This window comes from Stenella coeruleoalba (assembly GCF_951394435.1).
Source record: "Stenella coeruleoalba genome assembly, chromosome: 9".
Classification (NCBI taxonomy): domain Eukaryota; kingdom Metazoa; phylum Chordata; class Mammalia; order Artiodactyla; family Delphinidae; genus Stenella; species Stenella coeruleoalba.
This window is the reverse complement of record NC_137155.1, coordinates 64,553,680-64,573,850: the sequence shown is the minus strand read 5'-3', so window position 1 is coordinate 64,573,850 and position 20,171 is coordinate 64,553,680. Positions and strand designations below refer to the sequence as shown.

Below are 20,171 nucleotides of genomic sequence, written 5' to 3'. Positions count from 1 at the left end.
AAAAATTTTTTTTCCCCTCATTCATGTTTGGTTAAATATATAAAATGTCTTCAGAGTCCGATAAAACCTCCTCCCCCCCGAACCACATCACACACACAGTGGTCAGAGATGACTTTATAGTTTGAAAGATAAAGGGGAAGACGTGATCCTAAGCTTTCAACCAGCATGAATGGTAAAATGACAATGTCGCTGACAAAAATAGGAAAGATTTAGACAGAGCCAGCAGAGATTGAAAATTTATGATCACAATTTACATGTACAGAAGTTTCATTTTCTCTATTTCTCTATATCTGAACACTAGTTCATAAGCCACCACCATTGCTGCTGAGGGCAGCAAACATTTCATCTTTCCACTCATGTGTTTAAATTTAGTCTCCTCTGGATAATTCAGGGCTCTCTTCTTTTTCCCCTCTCTGAGGGTTGCTCTCAGTCCTTGGGGAGGTCTTTTGTATCACCCTGACACGGTTCTCGGCCCTCAGAACTCCCACAGTGAAGTGTCACGGCTGGTGCAGCTCATGGGCTGTTCTTAACAGAATCCACGGTCACTCCCTGCTGACAAGCTGCTCACCTCCACCCTCGTGGGCCCTGCAGACCCTTCAGGTGTAGCCAGATGCCTGCTGGTTCCCAGCTGCAGCTGCAGCCCTCTGCACTTTGTCCCCCACACTTCACACTTGCCCTCTTCTTAATCCCCTACTTTTGTTTTTAGATTATCACAGAATTTAATCCCAACCTTGGCACAGATGGTAGGTTTCTGATCATCTCAATTTTCACTAAACTCACCTTTGCCTTTTTTTCTTTTTTTCCTGGATTGTTCTGGGGCATAACCCTGAAGAGAAGGACCACAAAGGCACTCTAGAGAGAGGTCCACAACTCTGTGAAAGGTCCCAAAGTGAGCAAAACCAGAAGAATCCAAGTGGGCAGTATGCTTTTCCTTAAGGAGAAAGTGAAAATTTTCTTATTTGGAGGGAAGGGGTGGGCAGTAAACTAGATCATAGTTTAAATGTACTATGAGAAAGAGGGGAAAAAAAGAATGTTACAAAGCATTAAGCAGAGTAAAATCCCCATAAAATTATATATAATGTGCCTATCTCTCTACTTATATAGCTGTCTTCCCAGATAGGATGAACAGCAAAATGCCAATAGTTGGTGTATGGTTATCTATGAGTGACGAGGTTACAAATGATTTGTAATCTCTTTTCAGTGCATTTCTGAATTTTCCACATTTTCTAGATGAGCTTGCAAAAACAATAGTAAGACATGGTGGTTAAGAGCAAAAGAGCTTAAGCTCTGGGGTCAGACTGCCTGGATTGGAATCCTGGCTCTGCCACTCTGTACATATGTGACATTAAGGGCACAGTTTCACCCTCTGTACCTTGTGTCCCCCATCTGTGAGATGAGATTACATGGGGCCTGCATCCTTGGGTGGTGTGGAGGGCTAATGAGTAAACACACATGAAGGACTTAGAACTGTGCTTGGGACATACTAAGTACCCAAAGGGGTTGTGATAATGTATTCTTTTGGAAATCAGGAAAAAAATATTGAAAATGAGCTATGGAAGTCCTGCATTTAAACCTATCATAATGCAAAGAGGCCTGAGTAAACTGAATAATTACATGGGAATCTACATCTTATGCAAATACAAATTCTCAAATCTTGGATGTCTTAAGGGAAGATTCACTTATGAAAAAAGATTTCATAGTGTATTAGCTTTCTATTGCTGTGTAATAACTTGCCACACATTCATCAGTTTAAAACAACATAAATTTATCATCTCACGGTTTCTGCACATGAGAAGTCTGGACATAATATAACCCGGTTCTCTGCTCAGAGTTTTACAAGGCTGTAATCGAGATGTCACATGGGGCTGCGTGTGATGTGAGACTCAGGTTCTCTCGCAAGTTCAGTAGTGGTTGGCAGAATTCAGGTTCTTGGATTTGCAGGGCTGAGGTCCCATGTGCTTGCGAGCTGTCAGCCAGGATCACTCTCAGCTCTGAGAGGCTGCCCCTTTGCAAAGGAAGTTAATAACGTAGCTATTTCTTTCTTGTTTAAGAACTGCTGGAGCAAGCTCTCTACATTTAAAGGGCTCACCTGAGTATGTTGGGTCCACCCAGGATAACCTTGAGTAACTCAAAGTAAACTAACTAGAGTCCTTAATTACATACGCAAAATCTCTCTTATCGTAGAACATAACACAATCACAGAAGTGATATCCAATCACATTCACAGGTTCTGCCCTCACTCAGGGGAGGGGATTAAGTAAGGCCTCTACAGCAGGAGACAGTAATCTTATCATTCTGCCTACCACTCATAGAAATGCTTCAAAAAGAAAAAGTCTTCAAACTAAACACCAGATAGTATTGCAAAAGAGAATTGATGTGACTTGGTCCCAAAGTGATTCACCAAATAGGCACGACTATATAGTAGAAGTTCATAGATGAAGAGTAAGCTGTGGGTTGAAGCGTTTTTTGTTTTGTTTTGTTTTTGAGGGAGAGGGGCTTGATAGTCAAGATTTTTCTCCTGGCCTTCACACTCAGAATTTGGAAAGGAAAACAGATTACTCCACTACCATACCCTTTCTCTCATATAGTAGTCGTTTTTCAATGTTAGTGTAGAGGACAGAGTCCCCACCTGAATCTTTCCCTGGACAAAGTCCATCTAAGACCAAGCATAAAACTGGAAAGACCGTCACAGGCAACCATTTCAGGACACTAAAAATCAACCAATGGCACACAATGAATTGAGGAACGTTTATTCTTGAAAAACTGCTTGAACTTCAGGAAGAACAGTCAGACTCTGACCTTTTTGCCTGAGGCTGCTCCGTCTCCACTTGCCCTCAGCTTAGTGAGAAGGTCTAAAAGGGCAAAAGGGAAGATGCAAGGCCTCTTGAGGTCAAGGTTTGGACCTGACATGCTCTCACTTCTATATTCTACTGATCAAAGCAAGGTCACAAGGCCAGATTCAAAGCCTGGAAAATAGATATCACCTCTTCCTGGGAGGAAGTATAAAAAGTCTGTGGCCATTTTTAATGTACCACACAAGAGGGCTTTATTTTTCTATTCTGTGGGTGCCAAAATCTGGGTTCAGAGAGTTTAACCATCCTGCCAAATACAACAGCTCATAAGTAATAGAAGCAAGATTTGAATCCAGGTCTTTCTGAACCACAAATTCTTCAGTCTCTGCTGTACCATAACTTCTCCCTTCTCTTTCCTCCCTTCCACTCTCTTTTCTTCTCCTACCCACTCTCCCTATCCATGTCCAGACTGAGAGTAGGATGCAGAAGAAAAAGTGAAGTTTCAGTGTTCATACCTGGGCTGTGTGCTGCCATCTCTGGCTTGATAACTAATATCTTAGGGAAACAAAGCTGGCTGTAGGATCATTTGGGGTGATTGTTTTCCTACCTTTCTTTCTTATTTCCTTTTCTCTTCACCAACATGAGAAAGATCTGGGATAAAAGTTGTTGATTAGAATTACAACATATAAAACTATATCCTCTGCTCCCACCCGATTAGTGAAATCTGAGAACAGAATTTAGGTGATTGCGGAGGGGCATTGGGTGGGGAGAGAGGGATCAGGTGAGGAATGCACTTGACAATGTCATGCTGGTCCAACAGGGGTGCAGGGGCCCAAATCCAGGTGTGGTGTGACTCTAAAACCTGTGCTCTACGCTTCTCTAGGGCCCAAACCAGAAACAAGAGTCATCCTTGATTCTCACATTTCTCCTCAATTTATTAATAAATCCAATCGGGTCAGCCTCCATAACAGATTCCAGATTTGCCCATTTTCCTCCATCCCCACTGCCACTCATTACTCTATCCAATCAGCGATCACCTCTCTCCAGGACCAAAATAGCCTCCTTTTTCATCTCTCCGCCCCCAAGATCCTTCCTCCTCATGACAGCCAGCATGATATTTTAAAGACACAGATCACATAGTAGCAGCCCTCTCCACAAAGCCCATTCATCGTTTCCCATTCCTCTCAGGTTGAATCCCTACCTCTTTTGCCATCTACAAAACCCACAGACTTGACCTCCACCTGTGCCTGCATCGCATCTCCTAATGTCAGGTTTTCCCAGTCTCATTGCCGTGAGGTAGGCACCAGTTCCTCCTACCTACAAAGCCTGCCTGGCTGCTCACCCTGCTTGCTCCTTTCCATTATATGAGCCGTTTTTGTGTGTGTTCTTCAGAGAAGCCTTCTCTCTCTATCAGCTCTAGTTAATGTTCATACCACCTCGTCCTTGTTGCCCTCTGTTACTTCACCTTGTTCCTTTTCTTCATAGTACCTAAAATTATTTATAATTGCATGCGTGCTTACATGTTTACAATCACTTTTCCCTAATAGAGTATGATCTCTGAGAGGGCAGGAATCATATCTGTTTGTTCTCTGCGTGTACTCATAGCTCAGCATGGTGCCTGGACTCAACACACACTGTGTTCCAGTCCCAGCTCCCCTGCTCACTAGCTCCATAATTGGCAAGGCATCTAAGCTCTCTGAGCCTCCGATTGCTGGTCTATACAATAATAAGAACAGTAATTCCTGCATCTGTGAGTTGTTCAGAAGTTTGAATGAGATGATAATGTATGCAAAACCCTTTGAAATCTGCAGAGAACATTCTAGCCATGTGATGAATTATTTATGCCCTGACTCAGGGTCAAAAATGGAGTGTAGTCACGCCGACCCTGGTTCTGACAACTGCCAGGTGCTTTCAAGGCTTCTCAATGAAGTGTAGGCTTCAGACAAATGAGAAATCTACTAGACTGCTCTCGGCAGTTGGCTGAATTTCCAGCCAGCACAGATATGATTATAATTAGAGTTTCAAGAGTTCTGTTTCATTTCAAAAGGATTCCGTGGTACAGTCTGCAGTCTACCTGAGATGTGTGTCTAGAAGCTGATTGCAGTGGCAGGTGTTTTTATTCTGGCCTATTTGCTTCTTTTCCTACAATATCAGGGGTGTCTGTTTCTATTATACTCATTATTTTCAGTTGCCAGGTGAGAAGAGATTTTCCATATCTCCATATTTCCATTTCCATAATTTCACTATCTGAAATTTCAGATAGTGACCACTGAGCAAAATACATAGTTCTCACCCACTCTCATCACTTCCTAAATGAACAGTTGCTTGGACAAACTTGCTTTAGCAGACCCAGGCCTTTTATTAGCAGCCAGAGAATAGTCTATAAGGGGAGGAATTACTCTGCACATGCATTTCTCCAAGGAAAAACATTTTTTTAGCCTGTCAAGACAGTAAAAGCTCTTATTAGAAACTATAGCAAAGTCAATTTCTCCATTCTTGCTGCTAAAGGATTCAGGACGCACCTCACTGCAGACCCTAAATTCACAATCCAATGGGAGTTGAGCTCGCTGGAAATGAGCAGGGATGTCCAGGTGAGCAGGACTCAGATCAAAGCTGAGCCCAACATGGACGTTTACATATTTCAAACCCCATTGCCTGCTTTTCTGCAGGGTCCTTTTGATCATAATAACTCTTCACTAGGCAGAGTGGCGATGGTGGCAAGATCCACCCAATCTTCAGAGACAGCTGACTTTTTCTTGTTCCTTCTTATTTATCTAATGATCTCCACTTTTAGCCAGCAGTGCTAAGGAGTCACAAAAGTCATGAGTCCTTGTTGGGATTGCTCTGAGTGAAAGAAAAGCCCACGTCTGTAAGTACAAAGGAGCAGGTTGGTCTCAAGCAGCACAATTCTCTTTGCATTCATCCTTCCACTCCAAGGATGAAGATAAATACATACCTGTGTTTCAAGTCCATTCTGGGTGCCAGATGCTGCAGCTCATTGATGAGACTCCGTATGAAGTGATTGCTATTCGAGGTCTCAACCCAATCTCCACCGCGTTCTTCTTTGATCCTGAGCTACACACCATGACCATTTGCTATAGAATCTGCTGGTTGACTTAAGAGAGGGTGCTGGTTGTTTCACACCAGGATGAAAAGTGGAGCCTTTTCCTGTAATGAGATGGAACAAACAGTAAGCAATGTCGTCAGTGGGATGACCGAGCCAGAACACAAATTCAGTTGCATCCATTAACCGTTTCCCATGGAGGTCCCCAGCAAGTGACAACTGAAGTGTCCCTCGGTTGGTTCTCCAGTCAGTTGGCTTCAAGTCAGCAACATCTCTTATCTCCTTCTTCCAACCCAGGCTCTTATGTCAGGCACTCAAAGTTAGAGATACTAAGACCCCATTCCTGCCCTCAAGGAACTTATGCTCTCACTCTAAATTCTTAAAAAGAGGCTCCAGAAGGGTAGGTAACTTGTTCAGAGTTACACCATTTTAAGTGACTGATCCAGTATTTGAACCTTGTTTAAAAAAAAAAGTTTATTTTTTATTCCAAAGCTTCTCCCTTTTCAACTATACCACATTGCATCCTCTTGTCACATTGCAGTATAATTACTTATAATTATTTTCAATTGCAGTTATTAAAATGTATTTCGCTCCACCTAACTTAGCAGGTGATTAGCAGGGACATAAATCAAGGTGTAATAGTGCATTATAAATGTTGAAAATATGCCCATATATTAAACATATTTTATATATTTAAAATAAAAGTGAAATTGGTTTATCTCTGGGTGATTTAAGTGATGTTTATCTTTTTTACATTGTTGTGTATCTTAAAATTTTTCTGCAATGAGATTGCATTGCATCTATCTTTTTTGAAAAGTTATTTTTAAAATAAAACAAAATATATATGAAAATGCTTTTTAGGCTGTAAAGTGCTAATTATCAGCTACTGAATTCATTGCAATGTAATAAAACCCCCAATGCGTGGATTAGGCTAAAAGCACATCCAATCAACCTTGGTAACTGATGTTGATAAATGTCCCAGAAGTAGGTGCTCCCAGAGCAGTAAGACTATGGTTATCACAGATTTGGTGAGCCCAGCTTTGCCCAGCTGTACCAGAGGGTACAGAACAAATGAGGCCAGAGCCTGCTCAGGTGTTGCAGTGTCTAGAAAGGTGGAAATCTCTCCCTTTTTGTTGCCAATCTCTCATTTTATGGGAGGTTTAAAGAAATGCCCAATTGTAATATTCACATCTGTTATCAGCCACTTTCCCTCAAGGATTCCTAGTGGCTTTAATGACACTGCATGTGAACTTGGGTCCCCAGCTCCTTGAGCAGGTGGATAGCAGTGAGCTTACTTCTGGGCCAGGCACCCTGGAACTTCTTTACTTTGGATGTAATCCTTCTTTTGCCTCCTTGGAAACCAACCTCTGCCAATAAGTGCTACTCCTCCTATCCAAATGAAGCCTAACAATTTCTTCTCAGGCTTACTTATGTTTGACCAGCCAACCTCTTGCGTATAGAAGAGTCCCCTCCCTTTGGACAAAGGAGGTGTGGGCTTCCCTAGCAGTTTAGGAGATCAAGGTTGGTGATAGAAACTTCTAGGGGTATTAGCCTAGCAGTTCTGAGCCTTCACACTTATCATACATCAAGGTAGCTTAAGGAATATATTCCTAATTTAATCCAAGGTTCCTTCTAGACACTTATCATATTGGTACATGCTTTCAAGCAGAGTGCTTTATAGCTGGGAGGTAAAATAATATTTTACAATAGTGTATGATTTCAAAGCCACCTTCACTTGCACTTTTATTTCATTTAATCATCACAGCAGCCCTTTGGGAAACTTATTTACTTTGCAGTGAGGAAAACAAGGCTTAGAAAGGATGGGTGGTAAATCCAGGATTCAAGGGCAAGACTCAATCCCAGGTCTTCTGACTCCAAATGTTGGGCAATTTCCGCTGCTTTTCTACAATTAAAAATCTGACCGTAGGTCACGGGCTGAGAATGTGTAGGGTGAGAATGATCTTACTCACAGTGAAGCTGTCCTGCAGAAGGGAAGGAGAGGGGACAGGAAAGGAGCCACTGTCCACTGAGCTTCTCCTCAGTGGTGGCTGTCTTCCATGCACCATCTCCTGTAAATGTCTTCCGTGCACTATCTCCCCATTTACAGGAGATAGTGATCAAAAGGGAATGGAAATAAGGCAAGATTCAATTACTTCCCCGAAGTCACATAGCTTACAAGTGACAAAGGTAAGCTGGTAACCAGTCTTTCTGACCCCCAAATACACAATCTTCTTACCACACTTCATATTTCACTACAACTCAGTGCATTCACATACATGGTTGATTATAAAAAAGCATGGCAAAGAAAAGTTCTCTGTTTTAGAAAGGTTTGTGTTTTTAAGGACACACGTATATCCCCTTTCTTTCCTCCAGCCCTCTGGCACAGCTTTCCATGTGACGTGGCTGATTTCTGCTCCCTTGCAGGGTGTGTGCTGGTGGTGTCTGTGATTGAACAGCTTGCTCAAGTTCACAACTCAACGGTCCAGACCTCAATGGAGAGACTGTGCAGCTACTTGCCTGGTAAATACAGAAAGGCTCATTTGGCTGTGGCTCTGCGTTTCTTTTTCATTCATGAGCCATCACAAGTGAGTTTATACCCTACATGGGCTCACAGAGGAGAATCTGATTGTGTTATTTCTGTGAGTTGATATTCTTATGGAACTCATAGAAATTAAAAGGAAGACACAAAAAAATACTTGAGGCAATTTTTTTCCCCTGACATTCATTTTCTCTCATGGCAGAATGAGATTGTTGTGGACATTTAGGGAGTAAGATGTAGAATGGCCGATTGTTGTTTTATGTGTCACATTTATAATGATTTGCCCGCCTGGTGATCATGGCCTTAAGTACCGAGAAGGTCAAAATTATGAATAATGAATAATTTTCAATGATTTATGTTAATTTAACCACACACACATTCTCAGATGCAAGCACCTCCTTTCTAACACAGAACTTTATTTAGGCTTGAGGAGACAATGGATCTTAAAACTCCAAATGGGAAAATAATCTGGGGACATTCCATTGATTTGAACTGGATTTCTATAAAATCCTTTACACATCCTGCAAAAGAAGGAAATGATTGGTGGTTTAAACAAATTGTATAGTTTTTTACACTCTCAGCAGAAAGAAAATATTGACGCTATTTCTCTTATAGAATACTGTTAGGTGTACAATCACAATGAATAAACTTCTTTGAGAGTCAAATTTTCATTCACTTAATGTTAAGGAACTAATTCTTCAAAGATGCCTACATTATTATTTTTAAGTAAGGTAGTTGGACTCATGACGATTTTATATTTGATTTAACAGACGTTGTGTCAATGGCATCAAAACATTTTCAGAAAATTTATTGCATGCAGTCTCAATGTATACTCATAAGCTCATTTTTTTAGAATTCAAAAATAAAGACTGGGAGAGGATAATACACAAATACATGTGTTCGCAATGTCCCAGTTTGACCATTGCTAAGATTTTGACATATTTCCACAGAATTAGAAGGTAACGAATACACTTGAAATGCCCTTTGGCCTCCCCCACTCCCAGTTACATTTTCCTACCACCTCCCTAGATGGAACCACTCATAGGAACTTGATGGGCATTGGGTTTGGCAAATTTTATACTTTTACATTCACTTGTATGAATCCATAGACTATGTGTAGTATTGTTGTGGATAATTTTTTAACCTTTTCTTGATAAAAGGAAACAAATTAAAAAAACACAAAATAAATGTAGAGCTTTATCAGTTATTGAAAGGTGAACACCCTTGTAAACATAGCACAGGTCAGGAAAGAACAGACAGGTAGCTGCTCCAAAAGTCCCATCCACATGCCCCAACCCATCATAAATTCCTCCTCCCCCCTAAAAAGACAACATCCTGAAGATTACTATAATCATTTCCTCGTATTGCTTTATAGCTTTATCACCCAACTGCGTATCTCCAGACACCATAGTCTTGCCCAGTTTTGAAATTTTTGATGTGTCTTTTAAGTCGATTTTAATCTACCAGTTTCCTTTCCATCCCTTCCTTTTCCTTGTAATTTAGCTGTGGAATCTGTCGTGTAGAGTTTCTGCATTTTGCTGATGGCATCCCTGTGGTATGATTGAATATGTTTCTCTGTGCTCTGTATTTCCTGAAAATTGGCAGCTAGATCCAGAGGCTTGATGAGACTCCAGTTTGATTTCTTTGGCAAGGCTATAAGTGATGGTGTTTTCTTTCAACAGGAGGCCATCATAAGTGGTTTTCTCTTTTCTGTTTTTGTGATATTAGCAGCTGTTGATGCTCTATGACTAGGTCTATCAGGTCATTGGAGGTTGCAAAATGGTGCTGTTCTAATCTATCAATTATATTTCCTTTAGTAGTTGAAATATATTAGAGACAGTTTCTCTCATCATCATCATAGCTTAGGGATGTTTTTCCCCACAGTTCCTAATGGTACTATTATTCATTCTAAGAAAGACAGGATAAATGCTTGATTCTTTTGTTTTACTTGGCAGTTTTCGAATAACTCATTGCCTTTATAGTATCATCCCAAAGTAGTCACTTGGTTTTCTTTAAAGTATCATTATGAACTCATGAATTTATACACATTTGATGAGTTTCAGACTACTTCAACTATTATCCCTCTAAAGCTCAAATTCTCTCATCTTTGACCAGTAGGAACTTCAAGTTGGCTCCTGGGTCCTTTCGACATAAGTCTAAGTAGTCTTTGTAGCTTCCTCACGAACTAGTGTGACAAGTTGTTCCAGCCTGTCTTGTACATTTCCAACCCCAGGCTTGAAATCAGTCATTTCTTAGAAGCTCTGGTTTCTTTTAGTGGGAAATAGTATTAAGACCATGATCTGGGTGCATAGGAATGTCATTGCTACTCAGTTGGTCATTCTTTCTAGACTTCTTCTGTTGACAATGATAGAAAACATACATATATACATTTACATATATTATTTTAATATAAAATATATGAGTTCATTTTGACACTTCAAATTCAAATTCAGGACTGCAGGATTTTTTTTTTTTCTTAGTTTCTTCTGTATCATATCTGTATCTTCTTTCCACACTCAAAGTCCTAACTCTCAAGGACCGGGGGATTGATAGAATTAAAATATCTCATAATTACTCATTTACCTATCATTCTTTACACATATGATAGCCTCATTTCTCCATTATTTGAGTATATGGCCATTACATACAATATATACATTCCTTTTCATCTTCATTTAGTTTTAGTTCCATCAGCAACTGTAAGATTGATGTTCACCACCAGCCCTTATGCAGATGCCTCTCTAGTCGAGGTGCTGTCTAAAGTTCGTTCCTCAGGAAGGACTCATGAGAATAATATTCCCTGAATTCTTGCACGTTGATAACAAGCTGGCTTGTCCTTTACATTAGAAAGTCAGTGTTTTTCCGGATATAAAAATCCTTGGCAGGGACTTCCCTGGCAGTCCAGTGGTTAAGGCTCCACACTTCCATTGCAGGAGGTTTGGGTTCAATCCCTGGTCGGGGAACTAGGATCCCACATGCCACAGAGTGTGGCCAAAAAAAAAAACCCAAAAAAACCTTGACACAGTTTCTTTCCCTAAGTGTCTTAAATATGTTATTTAAAAGCATAATGATAATCTAATTTTCTTTTTCTTATAAGTCACTTTGCCTAGTTTAAGGAATTTTTTTTTCTTCTATAAAATTTAGTCATCTAACTAGACTATGTCTTGGCGTCGGCTGTTGTATATTGACATTCTCAGGCATGCAGTGTGCTCTTATTCTCTCATTTTGAAACTAATATGTGGTTTCAAATACATTTTTTATAATTTCAGGAAAGTTTTTAGTATTTGGTCAGTTTCCTTGATTTGGTTTTCTTTGTCTGGGTTTCTAATAACCATATTTTAAATCTTCTTTGCCTGTATTCACGATTTTGCCTATCTCTTGAATGAATACTTTTTATCACTTCATTTATTTTTTATCTTGAAAGTTTTCCCCTTTTTCATATTCTATTTCTCTTAAAACGTCAGCTATTGTATTCCCTTCCTCTTGTGTTCATTCTAATTTAGATTTCATTACTTTTATAATCTTGTTTTCTTCCCTGAGTTCTTTTATTTCCATACCTGAGTTTTTCCAATTCTGATTTCTGTTGTTCTTTCATGTCTTATACCATTTTATTAATGCTTCTCACTCATTTTAAAATACTGTTATGTTTTAATCCTTTTTTTGGCATGATTTTCTGGCATGCTTTTGCTATCTGTAAGGATGTGATTCTGTTCCTTATTCTTTTTTTTTTTTCTTATAATAACTTTGTATGGGAGTTGACCTAGATACATATCTGTTGCTCATTTTTATGTGAAATTAGTTTTCAAAAACTCTTAGAAAGAGAAGTGGCTCAGGGTAGCTTCTCCACATGCACAGAGCTCCTTCTTCCATTGTTTTTGTGTAGTGTTAAAAAGTTGGTAAAGAAACACATGGCTGCTTGCATTTTGAAATTTTCTGGTTCTGTCCCTCTGCACACTTTTACCTGGATTTTCTCTTTACTTTGCTTCTATCCAACTCAGTTTTGATTCCAAACCCACTAGTTTCCCCTCAGTGTGGACCCTGTCCTGGAAGGGAGGTCTGGTAGATCATTTTCTAGAATTTGTAAATGCCTGACCACTCAAACCCCTTAGTCTTTATAACCTTGAGTCCTTTGCACTCATCTGCTACTGCAGTGGGCAAACCCCCTCCCAGTTTCAGCTGATTTTAATATAAATCTGGGGATGTTCTTCATTGGCCCACCACACTTTGTCGTCAATACCTGTGGGCTATTTTGGAGATTCTGCTATTCATCCCTTGGCTTCCCTTTACTTTCTCCCACACTGATGTTGATAACCCTTAAGTCTCATGATTGTGAGTGTTTTATCGTTGCCTTAATTGTATTCTGGGGTTCGTGGAGATATCTAGTTTTGTTGTAAGTATCATCCATGGGGTTTTGGTTTTCCTATCTAGAAGCTCTATTTTTTTTTTTTTTTGTAGAGATTCAGTGAAATTCCCAAACTCTGCTACCTCCACCATCATCTTTCCAGAATCCTCCCTTGTGGGGACTGTAGTTTTATATCAATGATTACTGTATATACAACTCTGCAACTTCTGCTTTTCACTCACCATTATGTTTTTGAGATCTATATGTGTCGAGACATATATAGACTTAGGTCAAGCCTCTTAATTACTCTATAGTCCTTCACCATATAAACGTCCCATATTTTATTTACCCATCCCCATCTTTATTGGACATTCAAAATCTATTATAAACCTTGCTTTATATTTTCACATCTCTGAATTAGAGAAAGAAGAATGTTATTACCATTTTACAAAAAGGAAGAAAAATTAAAAAGTCCTAATCGTCATTAAGACGTGTTTTGATTTTTGTCATTTCTGTGTAATAGACCACACTGACAGATATCACCATTTTTACCTTGAGTTTGATTTTCTCTTTTTAAGCAAAGTTGTGTTGTTCAAAGATGAAAGGCTGAGTAAAAATCTTATTTCTCAGATGATCCTGTCCCAAAGTACCAGCAAAATACAAAACAACATGAACCAAGATTGCTGGTGTTCAAGGTTCCACCTTGGCTCCTTTTGACTCATAACAGAAAATTTTAGTCTGCTGAGGTAAAGTGAGAGGTTGAAAAGTCAGATGCTGGCAAAAGAGAGGCTAGCACTTTGCCAAGGGAAGGAAAGTTGGTATTTCAGTGGAGAGTTACCTTTTAATTGGAGGCATTTCAAAGGATGAATAAGGCTATTTGGAGTTATTTTCATTTTATTAATTAATATTCACCTCTAGATAGAAATAAAGTACCCAGTTCGGATTAAAGGCTCTTTCACCTGACAGACATAAGGGCAGGGTTGGCGTTACTGTTTCCATTTTGTGGATAGGAAAGGGTGCACAGAATGGTCACGTGAATGGTATAGGGTGACAAAGATAGTCTGACCCTTAGCTAAATATTTCTCCTTCTAGAAAACATAATAGGCCTGGTCCACAGTGGCTGCCTGCACCCAGTATTGCCTTCTGTCTGGTGAGAATGGGAGAGAGGGAAAGCCAAAATGTGCACAGCAACAAACAGTTATTATTTTAGAAATTATTTTTAAGTAGTACTGCTTTTATCTCCAAAGCTAAACAAGTGTATAAAACGTAACCTTAGCAGAGAAACCATGCAAGCAACATTCTTGAGAATAATCACTCAGTAGATCATGCGGGCCTTTCTGATGCCTGGGAAGACAATTTTTTTGAATTGTGCAAAGTATTTCTGACCTTCAGTTTCACCCACTGCATTTGCCTCTGGCTCTCACTAGTAAACACCTTGGAAGAATCTCAGAATTGTTAATGGAAAAATGATTAATGGAATCATTCTCACCAGGGGTCAGTAGACTCATATGCCCTCAGATTCTTGCTAGAATTTCAGTTTCCTGGGTCACCTGTGCAGAAATCTTATCTCCGTGGAGTATGATAGCTAAAAACTCATGTCGTCTTAAAATGAGGAAGGCAACTCTCCTCACATTCTGTAGGTTCTGAAAATCTACATGCAGCCCAGAACACATAGCTACAAAACTCTCTCAGTGGTCAGTTCACCTCACTGTGCTGCAAACTTCTAATGAGTAGTTAGTGTATACCTGCCATACCTGAGGTAGATGAGGCATCAAATAACATGTCCTAAGTACGTTGAAATGCATACTACAAATAGTTTGGGCTTTTGGGGTAGAAGACTTTAATCTCTTACTGAACCACAGTGCTCTTGGGCAGCCTTACCTCTCTAAACCTCAAAGTTCCTTCCCATAGAATGAGGGTAAAAATAACCACCCCCTCAAAAGTTTCTTATGAGGAACGAAGTGATGATAAACATAAAAGTGACTTACAGCTTGGGATGTTCTAGATTTTATTTACACCCACATATGTGGATACACCTATCGTTCCTTTTTTAACCTTCCTTTGCCCTTGGGAATAGCCATACTTTTTTTTTCCCTATGCTGTTCCAAGTCCTTTTGATTCTGTAGAAATTAAATGCTCTTGTACCTTCCTGGTCACGGGCAAGGTTTAACTGTATACATTTTATATCAGATAGGTTACTAGCACTATGTTAGTGCCAGTCTTTTCTTCAGTTGTAGCAGTAACAGGTTACCATCTGATCATGGCTGACTGGGCCCTGTCTGGCTTTTTCTAGAGACTTTGCCTCTCTCTGCTCTGCACCCTTCTGTGTTGATCTAAAGTTTAGCTCTCAGAGGCCCATCTCTTGTCCCACATTAGCCATCTCTGCAGGAGCCTCTCATTCTTAACCATCACAGAATCTGTTTGAGAAAACTGGTTGTTCAGATGGCCCTGCACAGAGGGTGAGGAGAACATTGCTGCCACTCACTTCAACTTGAGCAAAATAATGTTCTATAAAAAATACACACACACACATGCAAATACCTCTTATTTTACCAGAAAAAAGAAAAATGTTCTCTGCCTTTCAGGCAGCACTGCAAGTATATCAAAGAACACCCTGGTGTCGATTTTTAAATTGCTCTGCTCTCGGCTAAACTAGTTTTACATTAACGATACTGGAAACTCATTTCCAAAGTACTTTGCAAGTTCACGTAATTTTGAATGTCAGTTACATAATCCTCCAAGCTTCCAAGACAGTGAAGGGAACTGAACTGAATCCTACTCCTACATTTTTCAGATGAGGAAACTGAAACCCAGAAGGGGAAGCAACCTGACCAAGGTCAGAAGCCAGCTAGCTGGTGCTGAAACCCTGGTGTCCGAGACTTGGGACATCAGAGCTTTTTTGACACCCCTAAGGAGGAACACCCAAGGGGTGCTGTTTTTATTTTATAACAGTTGCATTGATATTTAATTCACATGCCATACAATTCACTCATTTAAAGTGTATAATTCAGTGGTTTTTAGTATATTCACAGAGTTGTGCATCCATCGACACCATTAATTTTAGAGCATTTTCATTAAACTGAAAAGGACCTCCATGCCCCTTAGCCGTCACCTCCCAAACATCCATTCTCGCCAGCGCTAAGCGACCACTAATCGACTTTATGCCTCTGTGAATTTGCCTATTCTAGGCATTTCATGTAAATGGAATCGTAGAAATGCATTTCTTTCACTTAGCATAATGTATTTAAGTTCATCCATGTTGTAGCATGTATCAGAAAGTCATTACTCTTTATAGTTGAATAATATTTTGTTGTGTGTAGATAGCCCATTCTGTTCATCCACTCAGTAGTTAATGGCCATTTGGGTTGAGGTATTTCCACTTCTTTGCTATTTTATATAATTCCTCTATGAACATTCATGTATAAGTTTTTGTGTGGGTATATAAATATTGAATTCTTTTGGGCCTAGGAGTCAGCTTATTGGCTCACATAGCAACTCAATATTTAACCATTTGAGGAACTGTCAGACTGTTTACCAAAGTTGCTGTACCATTTTATACACCCACCAGCAGAATATGAGGATTCTGATTTCTCCACATCCTCAACAATACTTGTTATTATCCTTCATTTTATAAAAATAAAAGTAACCACCTCTTTTTTTAATATAAATTTATTTATTTTATTTATTTATTTTTGGCTGCGTTGGGTCTTCATTGCTGCACATGAGTTTTCTCTACTTGTGGTGAGCGGGGGCTACTCTTCGTTGTTGTGCGCGGGCTTCTCATTGCAGTGGCTTCTCTTGTTGCAGAGCACGGGCTCTAGGCACGCGGGCTTCAGGAGTTGTGGCACACGGGCTCAGTAGTTGTGGCTCACGGGCTTAGTTGCTCCACGGCATGTGGGATCTTCCCAGACCAGAGCTTGAACCCGTGTCCCCTGCATTGGCAGGTGGATTCTCAACCATTGCGCCCCCAGGGAAACCCTTATCTGTCATTTGTATTCTCACATATCATCGTGGGTATCAAGTGGTATCTCACTGTGGTTTTTATTTACATTTCCTTTAACAGCTGATGTGTTTCATGTGCTTATTGGCTATTTGTATAACTTCTTTGGAGAATATCTATTCAGATGATTTTTGAAAACGTTTGGTACAATTCACCAGTGAAGCTATCTGGTCCTGGACTTTTCTTTATGGGACATTTTTGATTACTAATTTAATCTCTTGTTGTATGTCTATTAAGATTGTATATTTATTCTTGAGTCAGTTTTGGTAGTTTGCCTTTCATTTGCTGCCATGCAGATGTCATAGTATTTCCTTATCGTTCTTTTTATTTCTGTAAGGTCAATAGTAATGTAAGATTAGTTTTAAGTTCCTACTTCAAAAGCATAATGTGTTTGAAGTCTCATGCTTTATTGCAAAAAAAAGTCCCATGAAACTATCTATTTTAATATAAAAGTAATATTTACATTATTTACCATTGAGTAAAATTGAAGTACCAGAGAGTTTTCCCATATTTATCCTGAATAGTGCCTATTCTCCAAGCAACTGGTAGCCCAGTTTGAGGTAAATATGACAAGAAAAATTTTTCTCAGGGAGGGTTTCCCATCTGTCCCCAGGACAGTCCATCCGTCCTAACCATGCAAAAGCCCTCCATAGAATTACCAGGGTTCCATAGTCGGCTGACAAACTGGAGAAACAGGACCAGAGATTTAACAGGTTTCCTTGTCCAAACAGACCAATCCTTAAAGCCTTCCTGTATTTTCATAACAGGGGAAGCAGGAGAAGGAGGTTCTCTAGGCCATGGGTTTGCATGTGTGTGTGTGTGTGTGTGTGTGTGTGTGTTCTCTGGTGTAGATGGCAGTGCAGACACCTGTGACAGTTAGTATCCTTTTATGTCTGGAATACCAACAGCAACAATTAAATAGCCAAAGTAAAGTCTTTTTTCCCCAAATGAACATCAGAGAAGAATATTTTTAACAAAGCAATAGTTCAGATTATTTACTTTAAAGCAAGTCCTGTTTCTGTCATCATCAACAAATGAGACCCTTTCCAACCTTCAGACATTCCCTGCTGTACAAAAGAAAATGAGACTCCAGAATTTAACTGTATTTTTATCAAAAATTAGTGGTCTTTAACATCTACAGTAAACAAAGTGCCATTTACATAAACCTGAGATGGAAATGATATTTTCATGCATATATTAACTGTAACATTCCTCCCAAACCTTTACAATTAATCGCTTGAATTAATAATAAATTAAGCACTTAGCTTCAGTTCCTAGTAAAGATCATTATTAACTCATGTGTTAAATTCATCATAATGAAAAGTAATTTATTTCCCCTGATTTTTCTTAGAAAAACTGTTCTTGAAGACCACCTGCTATTTAGTGGTAGGCATATTTGGACCAGACATCATAAAACTGTGAGTATGCCAGCACATTAATCTGATTTGGTTGCTGGGACATGATGGGGGGGAAGCAGGAAAACTGGGAGGTAGCTGGCTCCATTTCCAGTTGGATGTACTTTTTGTAAAAGGGCGTAATATCTCTCCAGTTCTTGTTAATAGTGGAAAATTCAAACCTGACTCAGATCCTTTGTGATCCTAGGCAAAGGCTCCCTTTGAATTACAGTGTGGCAACCTGGCTCAGTTTCTCTCCAAGAGGATTTCAGAAGCAATTTCACCAATAATGCCAACAAGTGACAAGGTCCTAGTGGCGGGACATGGGAATTTGACCCTTTCTCCCGAGCTTGCCCTACACTCCCTCCTGGGTTCTCGGGCCACGTGCTTCTCAGGTTCTTTCCTTCTCTCCTCCCACCTGCTGGTTTCCCGGCCTTCTCTCCAGCCCCACCCCTCAAGGTCCTGTATGTGCGCCCTTATCATTACCTGTCTGCTTCCTTTCTTTCTTTTCTCTTTTTTGAGCTCAGAGCACTGGATCAGATAAATCATATTCCTGTTCATGGCGCTTTCTCATCAAGGATTCATACATGGCTTTCTTGTATTTCTTCTTTAGTTATTTACTTAGTTACTTTGAATACTCTAATTAGCTTCCAAATTACCACCCAAGGCAAATTCTAGGTCCTTGACAATAACTTACCCTGACCACACGGTCCTTCTCTTCATTCTCAAGCTTTTCTCCACCTGAGTAATAAATCCCATGTTTATCTTTCTCTTGTTTCCTTTTTCTATAGTCTTTATATATATGTATATTTTTATTAATATGATAAATTATAATCATAAAAATAATATATGCTAATACAATAAATAATTATTAATATATTTATTTTATATATTCCTTTAAAGCATATTTTAAAATTCTGGTTATTTCTTTACTTTATGAAGAGGGTATCACATTGTTCATAATCTTTGGGGACTTCCACTTAAATTTGTATGTCTAAGATTCATCCATAGATTTGTGTCACTGCTGTAGTTCATGCACTCTGACTGCACACAATATTCCATTGTGTCTCTACAAGAGTCTATTTCTTCACTCTCCCATTGACGGGTGTTTGGGTTGTTTTCTGGTTTTGCACTGTCCACATGTGGCACTTGTGAACAGTGCTACTGTGAACATTCTTACATGGTTCCTATTTTATATGCCTCATATTAGCCTCAGAGCAGAGTGGCTCATAACCCCACAGAAGGGTAGCCTGCAGTTACAGAATTCTAAAGACAAAAGGAACTTAAAATGATACAGACCCGAGGGATGATCAGTGTTCCATCGTGCTGTGCACCTGCCTCTGTTTATATTGCCCTCCCTTTACTGTGGTCAGTGATTTTTCCCGGGCCCTGGACTGGGAGTTTTTGGAAGGCAGGGACCCCTTCTTCTTAGCTCGTATCTCTATTACTGCCACTGCCTCCTAATAGGACCCCAGCCCTGCAGGATTGCCCATTGCCTTGCAGGTCCATAATCCACACCCTAGCTGGCTAGAGAGCTTTTTAATGCAAAACTAATTATGGCAATCTCCAACATAAAATTTTCACACTCTCTGCAGGATTCCTTAGCCCCCTACACAAAGCTCTTTATGAACTGACCCCTGAGGACATTTTCAGACTCATCCCTGGCTGCTCCACAGCACACCATGCTCCAAACCACTTGTAATTCTCCCCACACATCAGAAGGTTTTTGCCTCAGGACCTTTGCATGAGCTGTTCACTCAGCTTGGCACATCCAAAACCTGTACCCCAAAAATATCTTACTTCTTTGGACCTCAGCTCCAGGGTCATTTCCTCTGGAAGCTTTCCTGACCCTCCCTAGGCTAAGATAGATACCCCCAACACACACACACAGACACACACACTCTTCCTATCCTGTGCAAACCCCTAGCACTTGCAAACAGCACTTATCATGTCTGTTTGTACTTTAATTCTCCATTTACTTTTTTGAGTTGATAACTAGATTGAAAGACTTCTGAGAACTAAGACTACACTTATTCATCT

General features: G+C 39.8%; 1 protein-coding gene across 1 annotated transcript in view; it reads left to right on the top strand.

Annotated features, from left to right (window-relative positions):
• The window catches only part of AOAH (acyloxyacyl hydrolase), a 170,450-nt gene that overhangs the window by 2,747 nt on the left and 147,532 nt on the right, over nucleotides 1-20,171 (top strand). The window contains exons 2-3 of the mRNA XM_079930918.1: nucleotides 8,281-8,376; nucleotides 18,089-18,155. Of these exons, the coding sequence (XP_079787044.1) occupies nucleotides 8,281-8,376; nucleotides 18,089-18,155 (163 nt within the window). The remainder of the gene's footprint in view (nucleotides 1-8,280; nucleotides 8,377-18,088; nucleotides 18,156-20,171) is intronic.